The 24,247-nt window shown below is 36.9% G+C and overlaps 1 protein-coding gene across 1 annotated transcript in view; it reads right to left on the reverse strand.

The window, feature by feature from the left end:
• WDR33 (WD repeat domain 33) overlaps positions 1 to 24,247 on the reverse strand; it is a 68,994-nt gene that overhangs the window by 44,158 nt on the left and 589 nt on the right. Inside the window, exons 2-7 of the mRNA XM_086843325.1 lie at positions 8,065 to 8,288; positions 6,260 to 6,328; positions 5,714 to 5,818; positions 5,037 to 5,132; positions 4,409 to 4,560; positions 2,554 to 2,651 (exon numbers count right to left, since the gene is read on the reverse strand). Of these exons, the coding sequence (XP_086699451.1) occupies positions 2,554 to 2,651; positions 4,409 to 4,560; positions 5,037 to 5,132; positions 5,714 to 5,818; positions 6,260 to 6,328; positions 8,065 to 8,268 (724 nt within the window). The 5' untranslated portion in view covers positions 8,269 to 8,288. The remainder of the gene's footprint in view (positions 1 to 2,553; positions 2,652 to 4,408; positions 4,561 to 5,036; positions 5,133 to 5,713; positions 5,819 to 6,259; positions 6,329 to 8,064; positions 8,289 to 24,247) is intronic.

Consider the following 24,247-nt stretch of genomic DNA (forward strand, 5'->3'; position numbering starts at 1 on the left):
TAAGTCTAGAATTGTTGTTTCAGGCCACTTTTAATGGACCATTTCAGTAAGCAACAGCAATAGATATTTGTTTGCTCGCGTGCAAGGAAAAGCACCTGCAATAAGCCTATGGAATTCTGTTGGTTTTTTTTATGTATCAGCAAAGCTTATCCCCGTAACTTTAATGCTCTCTACAGAATTGCTTTAAAAGCATTCCTTACCATTAGAATCTTCCAATGTGTTTTTTAAAATATGTTCCTTAATTTTTTGTTGAAAAATCATTAAGAACAACAATATATTGACATATTATCCCTGAGTGCTGATCTTTTTATACATCTGACTGTAAACTGACAGTTACATTTGATTTTTATAATTCTGTGTGACAACTTGAAGAAGACCTCAACACATGAAGTGAAACTCTGGACCTAAAGGACACTGTAGAAGTCCCTCAACTTCACAACACCAATATTATCCAGAATAGCTGTATGATGTGTGAAAGTAGGAAATAAAAATAATTTCTCAGCATTGTATTTGATCTAAACAATGTACATAAAATCCTTCTGACATAGTGGCACCAAGATTTTAATTTACAGATCACTAACTGGATGGCAATGGCATGAGTATTTGAACAATTGGAAGGTTGTACTCAGCAAAGTTTTACAGGTCACACTTGTAACTATGGAAAAGCAGAATGCACATGGAGAAGCCAAAAGCTGAAGATTCATATCCTAAAGCCATAAGCACTAATCTCCAAATAAAAGTGTGAAAGCTTGGATTTTCTACCAATAAAATTATGTTACCCATCAGCTCTTTCAAATAATTCTTCTGACCATATTTAAAACCAGTCCTAGAGACCAAAGCCAAATCAAACTTGTACATTCAGAGACATCCTCCCAACAGTCAGGGGTTTGGGTATTATTTTGCTTTGGTATGAGGGATTTTTTTGCTGGTGTTCTTTGGGTTTAGGTTGGGGTTTGGTGGTTTTTTGCTTATCTTACAGGAGAAACAAGGAATAATCTGCCCTGTTCAATTTTATCCCAAGATGTTAATGTTTTCTAACCACTTTCAAACTTAAATGAAAGGTGAAGTGTATTGTGGTTAGATGACAAAAGTAGAAGCAAATGTATTCTTTATAGAATTATGTGCAAACTAAAAATTGAATACTGAGATGTATAAGCTAAGAAACTATAGGATAATTCTGAAGTCTACTCACAACCAAATGTTAATATACACGAGGTAAGAGAAGAAAATGTAGTGCAAGTTCTGTTCTCTATAGCCTACATTACATGCTCTTCTCCTACTTTGAACACTGGAAGAATGTAGAAGTGGAGGAATTTTTATGACCTTGACAACTCCGCATGGAGGCAGCCCCTATTTCCTCCACATAGTTAGTACATACATGGAGGAGGGTACAGAATATGTTTAGGGCAGAATGATTTTGTGAAGCATCAAGCAAAACAGTCCCAAATCTGTTTGAGGCCTTCCAGAGTAACAGGTGTAAATTATATAACCTAGAAATTTGTTTGCCAAGTCCTGAAAAGAACACACCTACCATAATGTCTATGGACACATGCCGTTACAATACCACCACTGCAGTAATACTGAAGCTTAATGTCTTTGCAAAGTAGTGGTGTTTAAAAGTAACATGCTTGTGCAACAAGAGGAGGCCTTAAGAGTCAAAAGAAACAGGGAGAGATCTACTTCATAAAATATGGAATGCAGGTCCAAGTTGGAGGCATGACTTTAAAAAAAAAATTGCTTAATTTAGGAAAGCACTGAACAAGCTCACACACCTATAACTGAAAGTCCATGTTTTTATTTTATACATTCTTTGCAGATTATCTGCAAATCTACAGCCCTCTGTCTCCTAGCAGCCTTTTAATATATATTCTCTTATTACATTATGTACCTTGGGCAGCTCTGTAAATAAGGAATAGCTGTCAGAAGCTACTGTTACTGCTCATCAGGATTGCAACAAAAGAAGGAGAAAGGCTCAAGAAAGCCAGTGGAAAGGCACCAGAATTTAGTATACATAGATGTTGGACAGAAACTTTAACCATAGCTAGGATTATTTCCCTGTGCTATAAATGATGTGATCAGAATTTACCTTTTCTCTACTTAAATACTCTCTTCCTCTTAAGGAATGAGAAATAACCACCTTGCCTCTGAAGAAATCAGAATGAAAGGTATGCCTGTGAAAAGAATGGAATCCTCTGCATGAAGATGCATGTTCTGAAATAACAGTGGTCACAAATTAAGCTTTGGAGAAGGATAAATGTATTCCTGATCCAGAAACAGCTGTTTCTACCTAATTAGGAGCAGTAAAATGTCCTTCTATCCACCTCCATTGTTTAAGCTCAAGTGGAGAGTAACAGTGTAATGCCATTGTGAAGTGCAGCCTCTCTAAAAATAAGGCACCTACAGCAGCAGCCAAACAAAAACTTGTTTGGAGCATTAAGACAAAAATTGTAGACAAGCTGATACTTCTGTATTGTGAACCACTAGTAAAAAAAAAAAAAAAAAAAAGTTTTCCCCCTCTTGAAATACCCCAATCAGTACTTTTGGTACACATACCTCGAAGAATTCTCTCCTCATGGCAACGTAGAAAGTCCCAGATTCTAACAGTGCCGTCGTCAGAGCATGTAGCAAATTTATTATCCGTGGGTGAGAAACTGTTACATGAAGACACACAGCAGGGGAAAGAAGTCAGCATTTAACAGATTATCTATGCTTCTCAGACAGGGCAAAATTATACTGTAATGTATTATACACTGAAGGAGGCATTTGAACATAGGCACTTCTAAGTGAATACAGCGCCTGCCAAATGGCACTTCACCACAAGACATGAATTTACCATAGGATTACTACTGCATTGCAGTCCCCTGTCAAATGAAGAAAAAAAAAATCTGTCATTTATTCTTAGCACCTTCCTATCTGTGACTGCACAGAGTAGTGCCTTCTCTGCAGGATGAGAAGCAACATCAAATGGTTTGGTAACGGTCACCCTAGATTTTTATGTTTGGTAATACCACAAGAAAGTGACACCACATAGAAGCACAGGAGAACAGGTCTTAGGAAAAAACTCCTCTTCAGCCACAGGTGCGTTGCAGCAGAGAAGCAAAAAATAAGGGAAAGCTGGTTACAGGAAAATTCTATTTGGTTTAACTGTTGGAAAAAAAAAAAACCTATATAAAATAAACATACCACTAATAAGAGCAATTTGGAAACATTCCCTCCTATTACACCCCACTAACAACATGAAAAGAATCCTTCAGACACATAAGCAGCTTCCAGATTCAGCAGTTATCATTGGTTGATGAAAGTCACTGGAAAAGCAAGGAGTTATTTAACCATGTGAATAGGGCCAGAACACCAACAACTGATAGGCACTCAACTTTCTTTCTGGTGCAGTGAAAGACCACGAGGGAGTGCCCTTGTGAAATCCTAGATCTTTATGATCAAGAAAGGGCCTAAAGCAGTAGAGAAATTCAGTGCATGGCCATGATAGTCAGACAGTAACTGAATCCAAAGTAAGCACTTCTTTTACAAACTCTGGCAGAAAATGCTGCACCCTACCAAGAATAATGGTGACTTTAGTGGAAAGTGAGTTTGTGGCAGTGAACGTTTATCACCAAGGGCCAGCACCTGAACCCAAAGAAACACTGTTTTAGCGCCATTTGGGATCTGCAGCTTCTCTTCAGGCTTAAAAACATTTACTAAAAATTATATGCAGGTTTGCTCTAGAAACACCCTTCACTTACATCTTACTGATAAGTATCACTTTAGATTTGATTTTTATAAAGACATTTGCACAACTGAGGCATCAACACTGAACCAAGAGAATATCCTACAATCTTCTTTTCAATGGCTTTCTTACAGTTTCAAGCTTGAAGAACCCATTCAGTATTAACATTAGACTTCTGTATGTGGCAGTCTGCGTGGGTATTTAGTATTACTGGAAGTCTTGGCTTCACCAAGCCAAGCAGTTCTTCACTTTATTTAGTGTTTTATTATTTTGTGAGAACTATGCAGGTGTTTTATTTCTGAAGGCTTTATATTTTATTCAGTTAGATTATTAAAGACTGAATTCTTTATTTGGAATGAAATTGTTGTCTTACACAGTGCGTATAAAAAGGAATAACTGATACACATTGTCACCATATAAAAATGAAAAGAATACCAGTGCAAAATGCGGCAGACAAATACATCTCTAACATATTGCAGAGGCGGATACTGGGACAATACTAATTCAGAAAGGTGCCAGCAAAACGGTGAGAATGTGGAAACAAAAGGAAATACTGTGTTTATGTGGTGCAGGAAGTTTCCCAGAATCTGACAGAACCCATGCATTTCTGCACCCAGAATACACTTAGAGAACAGTCTAATCATGGCAATAGGTACTACAGAAAATGGTATATTGTGTATAAACCTGGCCTCTCTAATCGCCTCCTTATGTGCCTGGAACATCTTGACGTTGTTCATGTTGGACTGCCAGTATTTCACATATCCCCCGTGGTCTGCTGTCAGCATCCACATATCATTGTGTGACCAAGTCATAGCCCTTACAGGGCTGTCGTGAGCCTGCAAATTCAGAAACAGAACTTCTAGCAAACACATTCAAATACTGTCTGATCCACACAAACACTGAAGTTACTAAAGTTCTGACTTAACAGCTGCAATGAGGAAATGAGAACAATGATGATCTAATTACATTCAAGATGCTAGGAGGGAAAAACCCCTTACTCTGTATACAATGGTCTTCTAAATATAAGAGTATTTGCTCTTTGCTTTGTTTCCAAAGTGTTTCTTTATTACAAATACTCATAGTACATTCCTGAGAACAGCTAATATAGCAGATGGAGGTGGAATGAGAAGCATTAAGTGAATTAATTGCCTGTAGCCATGGCCTGACATGGGATCAGAGCAGAATAAAAGACCTCTAAGGCTCCCATCACCACTCAGGCCACATACCCGTGATGAACAGGGTGAAGATGTGTTCCTAAAACATGCTCCAAGACCTCAAGGGAACACAAAGGAATCTTGACAGATTACTTTACCTGCAATATTGTTTCAAAATTGAAAGTCAGTCCATTCCATAAAGTGAACTCCCCACTAGATGCACCAGTGACCAAGCGTCTCCCCTCAGGAGTCCACTGCAAAAGAAACATTTAACTAAACTGTGCAAATGTAACATTCAAAAATTTCTTCAGTATTCTCCAAATAAATAATGAGCTTCTTCAGGGACTCTCTGGAAATGGAAGCGACTAAGTGACTTTCTAGAGGATGCAAGAAGGCAAAAATGCCTAACTGTGCCAGGGGACTTTTGTAACAACAGGACAAAGCCCACTGTAAAAACAATTGAAAATTCCAGTTGTAAAGAAGAAGCAGCTTATTGGCAGTGCATTTCTAGCACACAATATCCGTACTAAACAATACTTGTGGCATCATGGAAAAGTTGTTAAAAGCTGCTATGAGACTCAAACAGCACAGAGACCAGATTTCCTTTCTTTGGTCGAATTGCACCCCAAACTCTGAGAGGAAGAATTCTTGTGTACTCAGACCGTACCATTTATTTTCCTCAAGCTCACCATAGAAAGACTGGACACAGAAGTAGTCCATACACTGCACATGCTCTTTTTATTTAAAGATGCTTTAATTGCCATCTCATTCAGCTAAGAACCAGCCTAACTTAAATTAAGACAACACAACAAAGCAATTCCAACACTCTACTCACCCTGACAACAAACACTGGGCATTTTACTTTATTAGTAGATGTCCGAACAAATTTTGTTGTCACAGCATTCATAGGGTTGTTCAGCATTCCTATAGGAGGGACCAACTGTAAAAGAAGAAAAAAAAATAATTTACTAATGACATCTAATTCAAAAACCTCAAGAAAAGAACACATTCTAAAAATCCATTTTTGGAAAAGCAAGGTTGTAATTTGCAGGGATATTACCAGAAGAAGCTGGTAGAAGTGTTTCAAAGCCTGCATGACTTAACAACTCAAACATTCAGGAACAGCATCTTCAACAGCAGCTTTGCAACCTCAACACATTATGAAAGCTCTTAAGCACATAATTTAAAAGCTTGTCCAACCTTAAGATCCCTTCATGGCCATGGATTCCAACAAAACAAAAGTAACATAAAGATACCCTTAAAAGCTTTAAGCCTTTTTGCAGATAAAAAAATAACCTCAGCTGACATGCAGAATCCTTCCTATTTTCTGGACAAATTTTGTTTGCACAGCTTAATCAATGAATAGAAAAATTTTACTTACATCATTATAATATCCTGCATCGGGCTGGATCGCTCGCATATCTCGTTGGTCTCTCTGCCATACTCTATTCTGGAAAGAAGAAAACAACTCCTAGTTTCCAATAGTGTACTTCACTGTTAAATAACAGAAAATAAGAAACACATGGAGATCCTGTTTGGGAAATTCTAAAGTGCTCCAAGGATTTTAGAATGAATTGTATTAAGGCTCTGGACTCAGGAAAAGGAACATGTGGAATTTAGACTATGTAAGAAAAAGAGTCAGGAATGTTTAAAGTGTTAATTTCATCAGATTGAAGCAACTCCAGGAAAGCAGCAGTCCTGTGCAACAAGGAGCATTATGGTGGTACTCTGCTGCCCAGTGTCACAGCTTTATACTCAGGACAAGAATTTATACCATTAGCACCTGTGCTGATGAACTCCCCTTGAAATCCACACAGCAGCACGAGCTACAAAAGGACCTTCAGCAGTGACAACATAAAGACAACGCTTTCAAATGGCTGAAGCTTACAGGACCAAGGGATAACAATGCCTCCAATTAGTTAAATTTTGTGAGTTGTCAAACAAAACCTTTTCAAAAACATTTTTCATGCATTTGGAATTAAATTACTTCTTTTGGCTCTGTGCCATAGACCCTAAGAAACTGGATCTGTGCACATATGGGAAACAAGCTACAATTCTAGGTAAAACATTCCCAGCATGCATCACTGCAGTTTGCTACAACTTCTTAAGCTAAGAGAAAATTACATCTTTTCTTGGTTAGTTTTTTTTTTCTAGAACCACATTAAATTAAATCAGTAGTACTGAAGCCAGCAGATGTAGATCTGATTTTTTTTTTTTGCATGTTGTTACTGTTTTAATAAACAGAATTTTGAGGGTGCTTGTTCCTGTCATAGTAAAAAGGTCCTGGACTTCGAAAATTATTTTTTAGAATAGTCCACTACTAACAGAATTTCTTCTGGGGCATTCCTAAAACATAAGAATGTGTCTAAAATTTTTGATGTTTGAAAAGATCTTAGAAGATAATGGATTAGTTTTTAAGTAAACCTTCTAACTGTTAACACCTACAAGCCATACCCATGCACTGGTCATAGCAGATGGAAACAATTTCATCACATTTTGCAATCTTGCTCCTGCAGCTGCAACAATGTCACTATTTAGATTTCATTCTATTTCGTCCAGGGGAACATCCAGTACTAGTAGAGAAAATCTTGGATGAGAAAATAGTATTTCTTAAGTAATGCCATCCTATCAGGGAAACTAAATAAGCATTTTTATAGAAACATTTCTTCAATACAACTTCAATGTTAAGTTTTTCTCTATTTCTTAACTGTATGGAAATTACTTTCAGAGGCCACTCTGCAAGTTGAAGAGCTCTTTAGTAAAATGATGAGAAAACATTTTTAGTGCCCTGATTTTGGAGGGGAAGGGGTAATGGTTCATCTTTCATTTTGGGAAATTTATATTTCAAAACAAAAATGACTGCATTATTTATAATCACTTTTTTAATCAAAAGTCAGAACATTACACAAGATATTGAACTGCACGTCAACTTGGAATTACAAGACAAAACATAAAAGTTGGTATTTACATAAAATACACAACACAAGCAGTTTTATTGCCAATGCTCAACCTCCCCTTTTTATTCACAATACACCGAATTCACAAACATTTGTAATTTTGGTTGAAAACGCAGCAGTAGACCTTCAGTATTCCAGAAACTGAAAAGCACAATTCCAAATATCAGGAAGAAAAAAAAAAATAAAAATAAAAGGATTCTAAACAAAACCATAAAATTCATTTACTGACCTCCAAATATTTGATTACAGAAGGATTGTAGTCTATGGTCTTTCTGTTGACAGCTTTTCTCATGCGCTTCCCATCGAAGGTGAGCTGCTGCATGGCCTGCTGCTGGGCGAAGTCAGGCCTTTTGTAGAAGAGCTGCCGCGGCGCCTGGTGCTGGAACCGCGGCATGTGGAAGAACCGGGGCGGGGAGCCGATTTCTGTGGCCATGGCTGCGTCCTGCTGAAAGGCTGCAGAGAGTGAAACACTGCCTTATCACACAGTAATGACTAAAATCCCATGTCAGCATTTCCCCCCTAAATTTAAGTGTACAAGGATGAGTAACAGCTTCAGAAGTTACTGCTTCTAGGCAAAAAAAAAAAATTGCAGATTCCTCTGAATAATTATTATTTTTCCCCCCATACCACACAGCACCAACATCAAAGCAGGTAAATACTTTTGTTCTCTATCAGGAGGAATTCTGTATTGAAATACATCACTAATAAGTTAGCATTACAATCCCTAAACTAAAACAGTGCAAGAAAAGAATGTCCTCAGTGTAAGAAATGGCAAGAACCTTCAACAGAGGATATTTCAGATTCAGTATAAAAACCAGTAAACACCACATGAATCAAAATTAATTTAGCTATTAGAAAAGTTTTCAAATGTTGACTCAACACCTTATTCTATGCCCTAAAAATAAAATTACACTTTGTGTCTTTCATACAACTTCTTGTAAATGGTCCACAGATCACATTCTACCTGTAGGTATATTTTGAATTCTGTGACTGCAAAATAAATGAATTACACATTTACCATGGTAAATATAACTAGGACTCATTGAGAATATTAAGAAAATGGGAGGGGAAGAAGAAAATTTCAATATTATTTCAATATTATTTTTAAAAAATCAGTATCAGATATAGAGGGAAATGAGTGTAAAACTTCATTCTTCAGTCTAAGAAATCCTTAAATGGTGAGATCATAGCAACTTCTTCAGAGATGAAACCTACAATATATACAATCTTTAAAGTATATACTAACTCTGGACTAAGCACTGACACATACTGAACTGATGAAAGCTCAAACTTCATTTTGAACCATGCTCTCCTCCACATCCTAAACTCACTTTGGAAAACATTTTAACCAAAAGAAACTAGCACTGTCATCAAGGGAATTCAGAAACACCTAGAAACTCTCCTTTGCACAAAGGGTTAAGTGTTTACACAGAAACAAAGTGTGTGTAATAATAATAAAAAAAGAAATAGCAGATTTCTTAAAAAAAAACAAAACTACATAATCTGCTTGCAAATTCATGAATGCACTTTCCTAAGTAGTCAAAAATACTTTCATCCTCAATCTGAAAGAGCTGAAAAGTCATTTCACTGCCAATTTTAAAATGTTCTCGCCTTTTTTGATCCAAATAGTTCAAAAACATTTCCCTGTTTAAGGAGCAAAATAAAGCTGAGATAGAAATGTCAGATATAAGAGACTGTTTAAAAGCAGTGCAGAGTTTGATTCTTTTTAAGAGGTCCTTTCTAATCACTAGGAGCAGGTTGCCCTTTAAGTATCAGGCAGTTTGCTGGCACAGAGCAATGAACAGCTCTGCAAACTCAGGACTTACACTCTCCCTTTCATGTTAACAAAGTGTGACAGCCAGCTATAAAAGAAGCTACCTACAGCACCCAGCTCCTCCATACACAAACAACTCTCACCCTAAAGCCACCAAACTATTCTGCATTCAGGATTCAAACTGAATCAGCACTTTTCCTTTAATGGGGTAAGGAAATTTAACACCTTTGGCAGGTGTAGCGTCTTACTAAACAAACTTGGTAACTGGAATGAGGTGGGGAAAGACAGAACATTTTCCACAAACCAAGCCTTCACCTGGTGGCTGGAAGGCTCATTTGCCTGAAAGCTGTCCCATTCCAGGCATCCAGGTGGTCTAATCAGACCCCACTGATTGTCTCCAAACACTCCCACTCCAGACCACCTCGGAATACACAGCTACTCCAACATTGGAGTTGTCTGAAACAAGGTAGCCAAACTTTCTCACACAGGAATGACTTCAAAGTTCCCCTAACGCTGTCTCAAATTCTCTTAAAACTTGGCAGGACATATCAAACTTCTAAAGAAGGTGTCAAGTGTTAAATATCAAAGGTAAAATTTTATTGTTAGGTGTTTAAGAGAAAGTAGCAGAACAAGCTGGTATTAAACATACAAGTCCATTAAGTCTCCTAAATGTAGTTATTCAAAAGTCAGAGGAAAAAACCCAATAAAAACCATCAAAAAAACCCCACAAAGACGAACAACACACCACAAGAAGCTCCAGAAACCCAGATGAAATTTCCAGTCCTACTCTTTCTCAGATCTGAAGTTTGACCCTCCCTTATATCAATCAGTGCTTTGTACCAGAGGGAAGAAGATATTTTTTCAAAACCTATACTCTCTAACAGACAATGAAAAAATAAATGTCAAGAACTGAGACCAAGAATGTGGACAAAGATCTAAGCTGGGGCTTCAAAATAAAATTTGATCAGCTACATTTGCAAGAAAACATTACATCCCCAAAATCCCTTTTTAGGGAAACACTGCAAAGCAGCAAGTTAATACTTTATTTTCATGTTTCAAGAAAAAAAAAAATCTGCCAAATAAATTTTCTGCATTACTCTCATTGGTAAATATAGCATTAAGTGTGATATGGGTCAATTTAGATTGCAATAGTTGTAGGTGAGTCCAACCAGTGTCTAGCTTAAATTAGCATAAACAACCTTCACTTAAAGTGCAATCCAGATCAGCAAAAGGTAGGACCAAAGGCATAAACATGTTAATTATACCTCTTCATGCCTACAGATCCTTCCACAGTCATGATCCTGACAAGGCAATAAGCGACACCATGACTAAAACAACACAACCAGGGAGATGACACAGGACCAGAAAAATGAAGCATTTATATTCTGTTTCTTCAACTTCTGAGATCACTGCCTCTTACCATGAAAAGCCTTCTGCCTGCATTTACTCTGAGAAAAGTATTGTTTATCCAGCTGCTTAGAACTATTTTCTTCTAAAAATTGCTTCAAATATTGTGTTTTATCTACATAATATCCTCAGCACCATCATTTGTGCATGTGACCAGTCCATAACCTATGACGAAATACATAAAAAAATGTGTACACACACACACACACACATTAGTGCATATACACACCAAGTGAAGCTTCCAAACAAAGCAGCTTTAGAAATAAATGGTTTTGGCACATAATTATCACATGAAACCAGAGTATTTTTTTCCAAAGACCTCCATTCAAGTCAGAAAAATATATCCATTTAATATTTATCAGTATCCTACTTGGTCTTTTGTTGGGACAAACCAAAGCCTCAGCAGGCTCTCCTTAACATCTTTTTTATCCACCACAAAGTCAGAATTCAGCATGTCTATTAGGTAAAGCTCCTTTTGTATCGGCAGTGTGAGCAGAAACATGCAAACAAATATTAGAAGACACTGCGCAATCCAGTGTAGTAACATCCAATTTCCTATTTCAAGCTAAGCACCAAACTTTTTCTTTATTTTAGAGTCCATCAACAGGAGTTTAAATGGAAGAAACTGTATTTTCCTTTATTCACACAATTAGAAGCAAGAGCAAGATTTGTTTCCAATATCCAGAATAAGTCACCTCTTATTTTATTGCTTCTGCACAGTAAAGTTACCAACCAATTGCTTTTTCTTCTAGTTCATGATACCCTTAGAGTAATGAACTAACTCTATTTTTGTATTCCATTTTTCCATGCATCTTCATCAGTTTTCCACTTCCTGTCCCCATGAATACCCCTTTCAAAGCTTCACACATTTTGAGACATAAATCTACTTGGGGATACAGAACCTATAGAGCAAGCCTTCCATCCCTCAGGAGAAGTGCCATAAGGATGACAGGTCTATTAATGTAAGCAGGCGATCAGAGGGATGTTACTGGAGAATAGAACTAAAAATTTAAAAAACTCTCAAAAATCTCATATCCAGAACAACATGGAGTAAAGGCAGATGGATTTGGGCAGTTTCTTTTCTTTTAAAAATGAGAAAAAAGTCACATCTAGTATTAGTCATTTACAGAAAATGGTTACCACTGAATTAATGTACCCATATAAGGCTACAAAGGTAATACTGGCATTTAATGTAGTAGTGTTATTACTTTATCATCTTATTTGTATATGGTTGTTCTTTTTATGTAAAAATGAACCTTGCATTAAGTTTTGAAAACTGACAGACTGTGACTTCAATCATGCAACCAAAGCATTTCACACATAACTTCACTAAATCAAAACAAAACAAATTAGGCTATTCAAACCAAACTAAAACCACCAAACTGGTAAAGCTTGGAGAAAAATAGTCCGTTTATATTATATATATCACTACTTATAGGTACCTCAATAGTATAAGAAAAAAAATTAATTATGTATTATCTTGACATATTTCATATAGTTTATGCAAAAAATAAAGCTCATCATCAATGAAATGCAGTAACTGGTTACTAAAACATCCTTGCCTATTTAGTAGGTATTTTTAATTGAAGGTAAAGAAACTTGGGCGGAATACAGTAACTTATAAACTTGAGTATGTCAAAAGGGAAGTATGGCTTCAAATGGCAGCAAAGGTTATGCTGCAGAGCACAAGCAGGAGCTTCTTTGCAAACCCTACACTGCTCACTAAACACAACATGTCGAAGCTTAAAAAACATTGCCTGCAATGGCTAAAGGAAAATGGAAGCTAAAAAAAAGCTAAAGCAAAGGAAAATGAGTGCTAAAAATTTCCTGACAGTATCTATATAATACTTCTTTAAATGTATTATTAATACTTACTTAATGTATTATTAGTTCTACTGTAAAGTACACACAGACTCTAAAACAACACTTTTACATAGTGACAGAAACAGTGAGAATTGATAGTAGTTATTTGCACTGCAACAGCTCATGGGAGTTGAGAACATGGTTTAGGAAACTCAGTGAAAGACACAGGGTTGGAGAAGAATCATCTCAGCATCCTGAGGCCTAAGAAGATAAGAATGCCACAATACAAAGGCACCTCACCAAGATTATTATTCAATACATCTTTCTTTGATTAGCAAAGCACTTTTACATCTACAATATATAGATAATTAAATTCCTTTTAAAAATTAAAAACTCTTACTGACAATATTCACCTCTGAGAAAACATCTCTGCATTTTTTAATTTGTGTATTAAGAATCAGTAAGTGCACCTGAATAAACATATTTGTTGTGAAAAACAATTATATCAAATACAATTTAATGTTATTTTTTTCCCTCTTTGACAGAGTATCAACACTTAATATCTGCATTCCCAGAGATCTGCCTTTCTTTTGTCTTTTGGGAGAATGTGCATCTCTACTCTGGAGTGGATCCTTCCATTGCTTTCCCTTCCTGAGGAAAGCTCTTTCTTGGTCTCTTCATCCAGCCTCTTTCCTTTCCTGGGAATCCCACCTCTTCCCAGTGCAAAAGAATTATGTGAAAAGATATATTCCTGACATAAATGTTAAAATTTTTGCCATCTTCAGCAACCATGTTTTAGAAAATAAAAGAAAAAAAAAGGGAAATAAACATGCACGTATGCACCATTTTGCTATTTCACAGAAACAGAGTCAGCCCTACTGATTAAAGACTGGGAAGAGTAACAGACAAGTTCTCAAATTCATTAAATTTCCAGGCTGGGGGTTACACATTTGAAAAAAAAAAAAAAAAAAAAAAAGATTCTTCATTTCTGCAAACCATTTAAGTAAACTGTCTTCCAAATATTTTAAACTGAGATAGACCCAAAATAATTTCTCTTTTAAACAGAAAATGAACATGAGCAAAAGATTTGTTTTCAGTTTTTCAGTCAGGGTTTCTACATCACCCTTGCTTCACTCACTGATGGGAATGGAGGACGAGAGCTGGAGATATGCTTAAAACCTGCAAAAGCATCAGGAAAGCACATTACCAAAGCCACTGTAAAACCAGCACTAGCAGCAGCACCAGGCTTCTATCACATTTTCCTGAAAATACACTTGAAATCTGCCAAAACTAATTTGCATGTCTGTCAATGAATTAATCTCTCACAGCAGATGATATTTGGTTTCTGCTCCATTCAGATGCCATCACTTTTATAAAGAAAAGATTAATCTTACATTTCCTTCACTGCACATAAGGTAAATCCACTCAAAGAACACTGTCAAAAATATGAAAATACCCCCTACTATGCCACGTTGCAGATGTAGTGAAAACAGATTAATCTACCCATTCCCCAAATTGCTTTGTGTTTCAATTTCCTACTGCATTGGAAAAACATTTAATCGGAATCACAAAGCAAGATTACCCAATGTCTGAAAATTCTACATCTTTGTGTGACAAAAAAAATCAAAAATCTCAAGTAATTTTGAGTACTTTTCTTATTTAATGTAGTTGTATTATTTTTATTTCAGAACAGATTTGAGACAGATTAAGCTGTTTCATTAGAATATAATGGTATCTTTTCCACTGATTATGAAAGTGAATTGGTGTATTAAGCAGGATTATAAAATTAAAGAACCAGAATCAATAAGGAAGTACAAAGTTGCCCAACTTTTTAGTCAAAAGCAGACCTGCAACAGTAAAAAAACTGTGTAAGGTTCTTGACTCTGAATATTTAAAAATATTATTGCCACTTCTAAATTATGTAAAGGCACTGCAGCATGCAATTTTGTGCGTTTTTATATGCATATCTCAAAAGATTTTCTATAAGGTGAGCACAGAAGTTTAAACTTAAAACCAAAATCATTCTTGCAATTTGAGAGTCCTTGATTATCTACAGGTGCTGGAGGTCCATAATGCTGCAAATAAACAAACTCAAGGCTCAAACACAGTCCTGTGTTATACAACACTGCTATTATGCAACATCTCTATTCTCTGCAGCAAGCACATTTGGGCTCTACTGCTCTGCTCCCAACACACATCTGCAACCACTCTCTATTGTATTCTGTTTGTCAACCAAGCTTTCCTAGAAATGGGGTTTAAATTCTGACCATGCAAATCGAGGGAAAGAATTTAGCAGCCTTCCCCTTTCCAGTCATTGTGTTCCAACAGAAAATGTAAAAATAAAATAAAAACCTCATTTTTCATTAAAATTGCAGAAACATATTTTGACTAATAATTGTCTAAGTCGCAATAAAGTACTGTGCCCAAAAGGCTCACAGATCTGTTCTTTTTTGGAAATACTCCACAGCTTTTTGTTTTATGCACAGTCCAAAATCTACTACACTGGCATGATCAAAAACCTAAAATGCAGAAGCACTTTTTTTTCCCCCTTTAACTTCAGTTCTGTACTTTCACAATGCCCAGTTTCACCACGAAGTTCAAACCTTTGGCTTTTCAACAGAACCTGATCATATGCACACACTGTATGGTGTCTAAAAGGAGAGAACACACAGCATGGCAAAATGGGATTATGTTGATGCAGTTTTGGATTTAACAGATTTATTCCCTGCAGGAAAAGGAGCGCTGATATTTGATTGACAAGAAAGTCATACACCTTTAAGTTCCATACAAAAACACACAGTGCTCAAGAAGTTCTGAAACAGGAGAGCAAACTTACAGACAAATGGAGCTACCTAAATCCCCAAAGGAGAACACCTACAAACAGCCAGTCTGGAAGTCTCGGTTACAGCCTGGGGACAAGCTTCAACAGTTGAGCCTGCTTAGCTCCATGTAAGTTACACACCCTTTAACACCTTCTTTAAAAACTTCCTTCAAATTTTGCATTCCTAGTACTCAACAAATACCTCATAATCAAATCACAAATGTTCCTTATTTTATGCTCAAGCTGAACCCCTGACTGATTACAAAGCAGACATATTTACAGGAGATCATGTGCTAACACATAAAAAAATCCTCAAAATACTTCAGTTCCTAGGACTCAGACAGCTCCCGCTTTATCTCTCTGGCTACAGTAAACTGGTTTCTGAGTGGAACAGCCTAGAATCATTGCCTTTCTGCACCTCACAGAAGAACTTCTGTAAGCTAGTTTCTTGAGCTGTACTTCAAAACCAACATGGAAGCAAGCACATGCAGCACGAGGACCTGAGACAGATGGCACCTCAGCTAGAAGACAGACAGTATTTGGTGTCCTGCCATGATTTTACTATTATCAGTTGGAGACCTTAGTTTTACCTTAAAGTTTACTCACAATATTTTATTTTAATAAAACATTCTTCCTCCCTCTACACTTCCCAAATATCCCTTTATTTCACCTGCTGCTTACTACTTATCAAGACCTGCATTATAACATAAACTGTCTTATTTATCATGAGTCCCTACGATAACAGCAGTTCAGCTTAACTAGCTGAAGACTCACAGCTTGGTTTTCATGCTGAAGTGATCACTGATGCTGCCTTACCTTGAAGTCGCTACTTTGTCAGGAAACAAAACTTTAGGACTGATGTTTAAAGCACATAAACATGCCATGATAAATACTAAAAAAATGACGTATGAAAAGTAGTTTAAAAGAAAAAAAAAAAAAGCCTGTCATCTTTGCTAATCCTAAATATAAAGACACTCTTCAGCTGGTTATAATACCAAAACTTAGTGAACAAAAAAGACAGCTGAATCTGTGCAAGATGTTCCTCCCAGTTCCATTCAATATGAAGTTGGCCTTCCTTGTGAGGAGAGCATGGCTGTTTCCTATTCATTTGGCACTGACTGAAGCTCTCTGGGTCTCTTCTGTGAGCCTGCTGAGCAGCCAGTCATTCTGCACATCCAACAAATCCAGGAGGCTCTGCCTGCCCATGGAGAACTCTGCAGGTCTCCAAGATCCTTGCTGATTTCCAAGTGTTCCATTCTTCAAGTCCCTCTTGACTCAAATACTACTGTTAGGTACGTAATGGAATGGATAGGGACAGACAAGAGAGGAAGAGAAAGAGTGACAAGAAATTCTCCAAAAAAATTCTTCAGAGGACTTTCTTATCAGCAGCAGGGAAAAGGACTAGAAGGACTGTGGCAATTTGTAGGGCAAAACTTAAGTAGGGAAACACAGCAAAGTGTCTTTGCTTAAGAAACAACCTCCTGAAATTCTGATGATAAAGTAAACAAAGTTCATATAATCTAGCAACAGTTTCATTCTCCTCATTCACACTATGGAACTGAAACATACATTTTAATATACTAAACACATTTGAGTATCTGAGACCCTGAGAGCTGCAAATTCAATGCTGACAAAACACCAAAGCCTTTTCAGTAAAATTTGGGAATTAGTAAGAGTTGTTACAAAGATTTACCCTTCACAATCTTTATCTGTTTATCTGTTAAATGATTAACAAGCATATCCAGAAGTCTTGCATCATTTGCTTTTGCATAAAAGAGAAGCTGCAAAAATCAAAAGAATTAAGAAAATCTTTACTTCATGACCCCAGGAATGCTTCCTGCCTCTCATCCCCTTTAATGTTACTCAGGTCCATCTTCTGACAAAGTAATGCCGTTTGCCATACCAGTTTCTGGGCCAAATAAAGGGAAAAGAGTGTCTTAAGTTTCTATAATTACACAACTGAAGTCTGGAAGGAGTAACAGAGGGCAGGATGATAGTACAATCATGTATGATCATGTGAAAAAATGTGCCTTTATATATGAGACGTGTAAGAAAGTTTAAAAAGCCCCCCAAAACAGCTAAAAGCAATGTTTTTCAGCAGTTATTAACTGTATTTCAAAGATCCTTTTTCTACTTCTCTCTCCAAAAAGAGATTTTATACTTCAGTAGAAACCCAAAAGTAAAAGAAATTTTTATTTCACTGCATATTTTAATCGTAAAATCCATTCATCACCGATGTTCATACCCTAACCTGCATCTAGAGGTGGAGACTGTGCAATAGAACCCTCATCTTCTGAGCACCTCAAGGTTATTTACAGAGCTCATGTATTCAATGTAAGAAAAGAAGAGACTAAACAACTGTACATGTACCCTGCAGAATAAATGTCTAGAACATACTACCCTACAGTATTTTCTTCACAATATCCAAGAGTTTTTTTAATGGATTTTTTTTATTCTCTTTTCATAAAAAAGATGTAGCAGACGCACACATACTTATCCAAGACAGAAATTTGTTATCTGCCTCATCACAGAGTAGCTAAATTAGCAACTGTGTTTATAGCAAAATATGCAAATTAATACCTACAGTTCTTATGCCTAGACTTAGCTAAGGAAGAGACATCGTTAAGTAAAAGTAGTGGAACTGCAGCAAACAATTCAAACATTATTGAATCACACAATGCTGCTAAACAAGCCTGATGAACCCTGCTAATTATCAATGCTCCCTATTTTCATCTTACTGTGGAAGCCAAAGAGTTAAAAACAAAAAAAGCGAACAACAAATCTGACCAAACACCTGCTAAATTAAAGAAACAGTCAAAGAAACAGCACTTCTATTTTGATCAAATAAAGTGTTGACTGCAAATTATTTATGTGAAGATCTTCAGACCTGTAGCTTCTCACTATCTACTTCAGTTAAGATTTGAAAGTCTAGCATATATGCAAACTATTCTTTTGTCACAGTTTGATGTGGAAGATTAATGCATAAACCCCTGTTTGCTGGTGGTTAGGCTGGAAACCATTCAATCCCATTAGGAACAAGCTTACAAGAAACAAAAAATAAACAGTGCTGTTTATTGTAGTTTCAAACTCCCAGTGTATAAAATTATAGACATCACCTGAGCAGTCCTAAGTTTTGTGGGAAATTTTCACCTGTTTTCAAACATAACCAACCTAGATATTTCTTCTATGACAAGAAACTAAACTGATGGGTGATGTATAAACATCTTATACAACTGAAAATTAATTAGAAATACACTTTCTTTTAACGAGAATCACAGAGACAGTTTTTTCCAGGAATATGCTTTCTGATCTTTGCTTGTGGATTATGAGGCATGCAAATGCCTATATATGGTTATGAATATATACGCATATATATAGATATAGATAGATAAAGATACAGGTAGATATATATATATACACTGCTAAAAAAGTATTTAAATTCTTTAGTAAACAGCCTTTGCTTTTGCCATTTAGTAGAGTTTAATAAAAGTATGTGATCATCCTCTGTATCAATACATTTCTCAGTAAAGTCAAGCTCACACAAAGCCTTTCAAGGAAAAAGGGTTCAGTGTCAGATTCTCCCTAAATACAAGAGTCATCAATCTCCCCATGAGAATGACAACTCAGTAGAATGACACATCACCAGAGTGCTTCAGTTTTAAAAGCTGGAGTTCTCCAAAAGTCTAAAATCCCTTGGCATTTCTTTCCTACTTCATATCTCCTGCCTTGAGAATATTGGCAAGTTTTCTTGTCAAAAGCAGCATTTTTATCACCAGTTATATGTCAGTATTTTCATCTTACTACACAGAAAGCTTGGCAGCTGTGGCTTTTGTTAGTCACGAGTCTACAAAGTTATTACTAGAAATAGCTACTTCATTTATTAGGTTTATATTTGCTAAGGAAACCAAAATATTTGCATCCATCCATAGAGAAAAATTGCAAAATACTTCAATGACTGATTCCAGTATGACTTTAACTCCAAATTCTGTAACGGAGAAACAGTGCAAACACTGCAGAATAAACATACTCGTTCAGCCTACACTCCTCTTCCCTGCAACTCTGCACAATCCCCAATTTATTTTTTTTTTGGCGGTAGAATTATAACATTTCACCAGTCTCTGCAAAGAGGTGCAATGGTTTGCTTATAAACATGGCCCAATAGGGAGAAATTTTCAAAGGTAAGTGGTGATTTTTACTGGGATGGGGGAAGGAGGACAAGGGTATAGTCATAGCTACTTCTTGTGACCACACAATTTAAGTGCAGCAATAGCTACGGAGGGAACTTTAGCGCTGAATTGCTAAGATGACCCAAATCCAAACTAAAACTGCTGAGACCAAAACCAAAGCAGCCCTGGCTTGACCCCAACTGTGTGTTCACTCCCATGACCCCTCCTTCAAGTCAACATGAACACCTGATGTGCACACTGGACATGCACCTAAAAACCTACTCAGTGTTATGAGACCATTTTAGCTAACATTGGTCAAAACTTAGAGCAGCCTGTCAGGCAACTGACTATTGAGAATTTCAGGCAATGACTCCATTGACCCAGGAGGAAAAGCAAAGGATCAGAAGCAGGGGAAGTTACCACTTAGCAATGACATGCCAGACTGTTGCACAGATCCACTGCCTTCAGGCTGCAAATCCAGCACTTCCATTAGCTGGAGCTGTAGTGCTGCTTAACCAGCTCAAAGTGCAGCTCCTATCAAATCCAAAACTGCAGATGAATACTCCTATACCCACAGTAAATAAAATACGAGTCCCTGTGCTGCCAAAACCGTACCATGAACACAAAACTATACCAAACCCATAAACTACTAAAGACTCCTCCTTATCCAGTCTCTGGCCTCTTTCAGAAATAGACACAACGTATTCTTTTGTATAGTGTTTCTTTTGGATTTGGGATAATGATTTAAAGGAATCCTCAAATGCTTAAACTGCAGAAACATGGATTAATTCACATACCCCTGTGCTCATACAGAATTATATAAAACATTATTATAAAGAACTGATCAGTGCCAACAAGTCTATGGTTCTAGAGGCAAAACTGCTTTTGGCCTATCCTGCCAGACTGCTGAACTTAATGGCACTCACTTTTGGGTAAAGTCACAGGTGAGCAACTAAGATCCACCTTAATTCCAAGCTTTGGATTAAAACTTGGTACTGTAGACATGACCATAATTTTGGGGATGTATTTTGAGAAGAGCTGATCTGTCAGATGAGAGCAGTGCATGCTGCCAATCAACACGCTCACCATCACCCAGTGTACCCCAGGTCAGTGCTATGGCAAAGACAGGGATTTGCCATCACCTCCTCTTTCCCACCTCACTGGTTCCAGAACCCGTGTCTAACATCCAGGCCTAAATAGAAAAGTGTGCCAAACCAAACATAAACTTCCTATTTCTGCTCCCACAAAGGGTCCCCCTGTACAGCCACCTGCACCACTACAGCAACTTCTGGACAGGCAGAAGCATACTATAATTTGAATTATTTAAAAGGACTAAAATTCTAGGTTAAATAAAATTTGAAACTACATTGATAATCTTTTCAAAACTTTAGAAGTTAATAGAATTTATTTTTTTGAACCAATATACTTCATTATACTGAAGACTAATTAAATAGCATCAAAGAGCCCATATAGCCTATTATTGTTCTTTGCATCAAAATCAATTAACAAAGTGAACAGAAACTTGGAAGAGTTCAGATTTAACAACACTGTATGGAAAAAAATCCTATTTAAAGGAAAAATGAAGTTGAAGATAATGTTTAACTCTTTTACTGATAGAAAAAAATGTCCCAGGGTTATCTGATGCAATATATAAGACAGGAAGACATGTTTTCATTTGTATCTAAACAATGTGAAAAATTGGACATACTTTTTAATATTCCATCTATACATGTAAGAACACTTATATGTAACTGTTTGAAACAACACAAACTTTATCAGGGTTAGACAACAGTGACGTTCAATACTGTAGAGAGTCTTTCCTTCTACTAGTGAGAGAAAATGTGATTTAAGCCACAGTTAGTGGCTTAGAACATATATATAAGCATATAAGTGCTTAGAACAGAACCCCAGCTTTGGTGCAGAGATCAGTTAATTGAGTTACACAGCACTGAGTAACTTGGTCTCCAGTCCCCCTCACACACAGAGTGCGCTGTGCAGATTGAGCCCCCTGAGCACTGCACAGCCCTAAGCAGGACGTGGAATCACTGCAAACTCACTGCCTTGACAGCAAGTGTGTAGCAAAAGTACTATTACCACACCAGAGGAACCAGCTTGCTGCTTTCCTGAAAAATAAACACTTCTATCCCCATTTCAGGTTTCACAACAGCATGGTTGTGACTGGTATACCCAGCCTGAGTGTGGAGAGCAGGTTGGATCAGAAGTGACATTATGAAATGCTGAGTAGCTTTTTAAAATAATAGTGAGCAAGAACAGATTGCTGGGAAGTTTAGCACCATTTGGAAAATAGGGGACCATGGATGCGCTAAACTGAAGTAAAATTACTAGCAAAACACAAATAAAAACCAGTTAGCTATCAAAACCTCTATTTCTCTGCTCTTATCTTCAGATATTTTCTATGATAAGTAACAAACCCCAAGGTTATCTTAAGGTTTTAATCCTTTGAAAGACCCTTAGCACATCTCCTTCCCACCACCAAGCTCTAACAATGTTCAGTTTCTGTATTAACTACACCAACCAGGCCCGCATACCTGTTTGTTTACTTTCAATAACAGAACAACCCAGTATCAGGAATGTAAACATGGCAAATAAAGAACAAATTTTGTAAAATTCATAAAAATACTGCAGATAGCTTCTGGCTTGTCTTCACAAGTAGTTTTCTAAATTACAACCTCTATCTTAGCAAGGCCAAAATAATTTTAATTTCCAGTGTTACTGACCCAACTCTTGAAATTCCCTAGACACCTGGCTAGCAGATGCACAAAATGAAGTATTTTGCATGGAATCAACCCAGTACAAATTTTAACTACATAACTTCCATATGGCTACTCAGCCTGTTTTCTCCATGACTGCTTTTTCAGGTGAGTCAGAAGACTTCTCTGCTAGGAATGGAAACAAAACAGGAGACTTCTTGTCCCTTCCTCAGATCAAGGTCTCTGCTCCACCAAAAGAAGTCATTCCTAGTACTTCTAGCCCAGGCAATTCAGGATTATTGAGCTTTTACTTCCTGTGCTGGAAGTAACAGTCCAAACAGTGTAATACATACTGCTCCAAGGGTTCAGTGGAGGACCAACACTTTGGGCAACAGGGAACAGCTCTCACTGTTTGCAGTGACTGATATTTAAGTCAAAAGATTTCAGCAGCTCAACGAGTAGTTACACCTAACATTCTCTGCAGCTCTAAGGTATTTTTTCTCTCCCCAGTCTTTCAATACTTTCATCTATTTTTAGTATCTACATTTTCAGATCTTCTCATTAGAACTATTACAACACAACTTAACAATATATTAATAATCAGATTTTTAAAACATGTTTAATAACTATATATTCTTAGAGTAAGATGATGGGAGAATACTGCAGCAAATCACTGAAAAGTAAATGTCAGTTTATTTGAAAAAGAACTTAGGAGCAGGGAACACTGAAGTATTTTGGCACAATACTTTTTGCATACTATAAACTCTTTGACAGCAATATTGACACTCCTGAAGGAAGGATAGAGCATAAGTTAAACATAAAAGTTAGGCACTGAGTTATGCATAAAAGAATAAAAATATACTGCAAGGATGAGGGACTACTGCCTACATAGAAAAACAGATTCCCAAATATCCACAAAATGCAAGCAAGGCTATAATGAGGTACAAGATTTGTAGAGCACAGAACTAACCTATAACAATTCTGTCAGACAGATGTGTTCATACAACTGCTAGTATTAAAAAATACTGTGTTCGAGACTATACAACTATTTACTCCTAACAAAGAAGCTCGTAACAGTTAACACGAGAGAAATAACACAGACCCCTAAGAAGGCAGGAAGTTTAATGAGTTCTCTTCAAGGAAAAAAAGCTGAGCTACTTTTTTCAAGTTGAACACGTCCCCTAGGTTTGCTACCCATGCACAGGCTGATGAGTCTCAGTCAGTGGAATGTGATACCACATGATCATCAGCCCCTCCACCATGCCAGCACAAGCAAGTGACTGCTGCACACTGTGTTATTACACTGCAGGGAACATACTCCAACAACAGTGTTGTTCTACAGCACTATACAATACAAAACGCGAGCAACAGCCCTCTCGGGATCCATAAGAAAACTGAAAACAATGGTTTATCATCCTTCTACCAAAGTTCATATAGTCCTACAGAACTAAGACCTTTCTTTACTAGCAAACGCAGGTATCTCACCTGGCATCGGACAAGCTTAAATTAAATACTATCCTTAAATACTACGTCTGTGACTTTTTCTTCTCTCTCGTTAATACACGGAGGATTACCCTTGTGAAAGACTACATAGGTAAAAAAATCGAAGCATTTAACAAGGTCCGTAATGGCCAAAGCTCCCCATCCCCATCTTCAAAGCAGCCACAACCCGATCTCCACTCGGAAGCAAGGCGGAGGAAAAAATAACACTAAAAAATAATAAAATTAAA

Source organism: Cyanistes caeruleus, chromosome 10 (assembly GCF_971803275.1).
Source record: "Cyanistes caeruleus chromosome 10, bCyaCae1.hap1.1, whole genome shotgun sequence".
Taxonomy (NCBI): Eukaryota; Metazoa; Chordata; class Aves; order Passeriformes; family Paridae; genus Cyanistes; species Cyanistes caeruleus.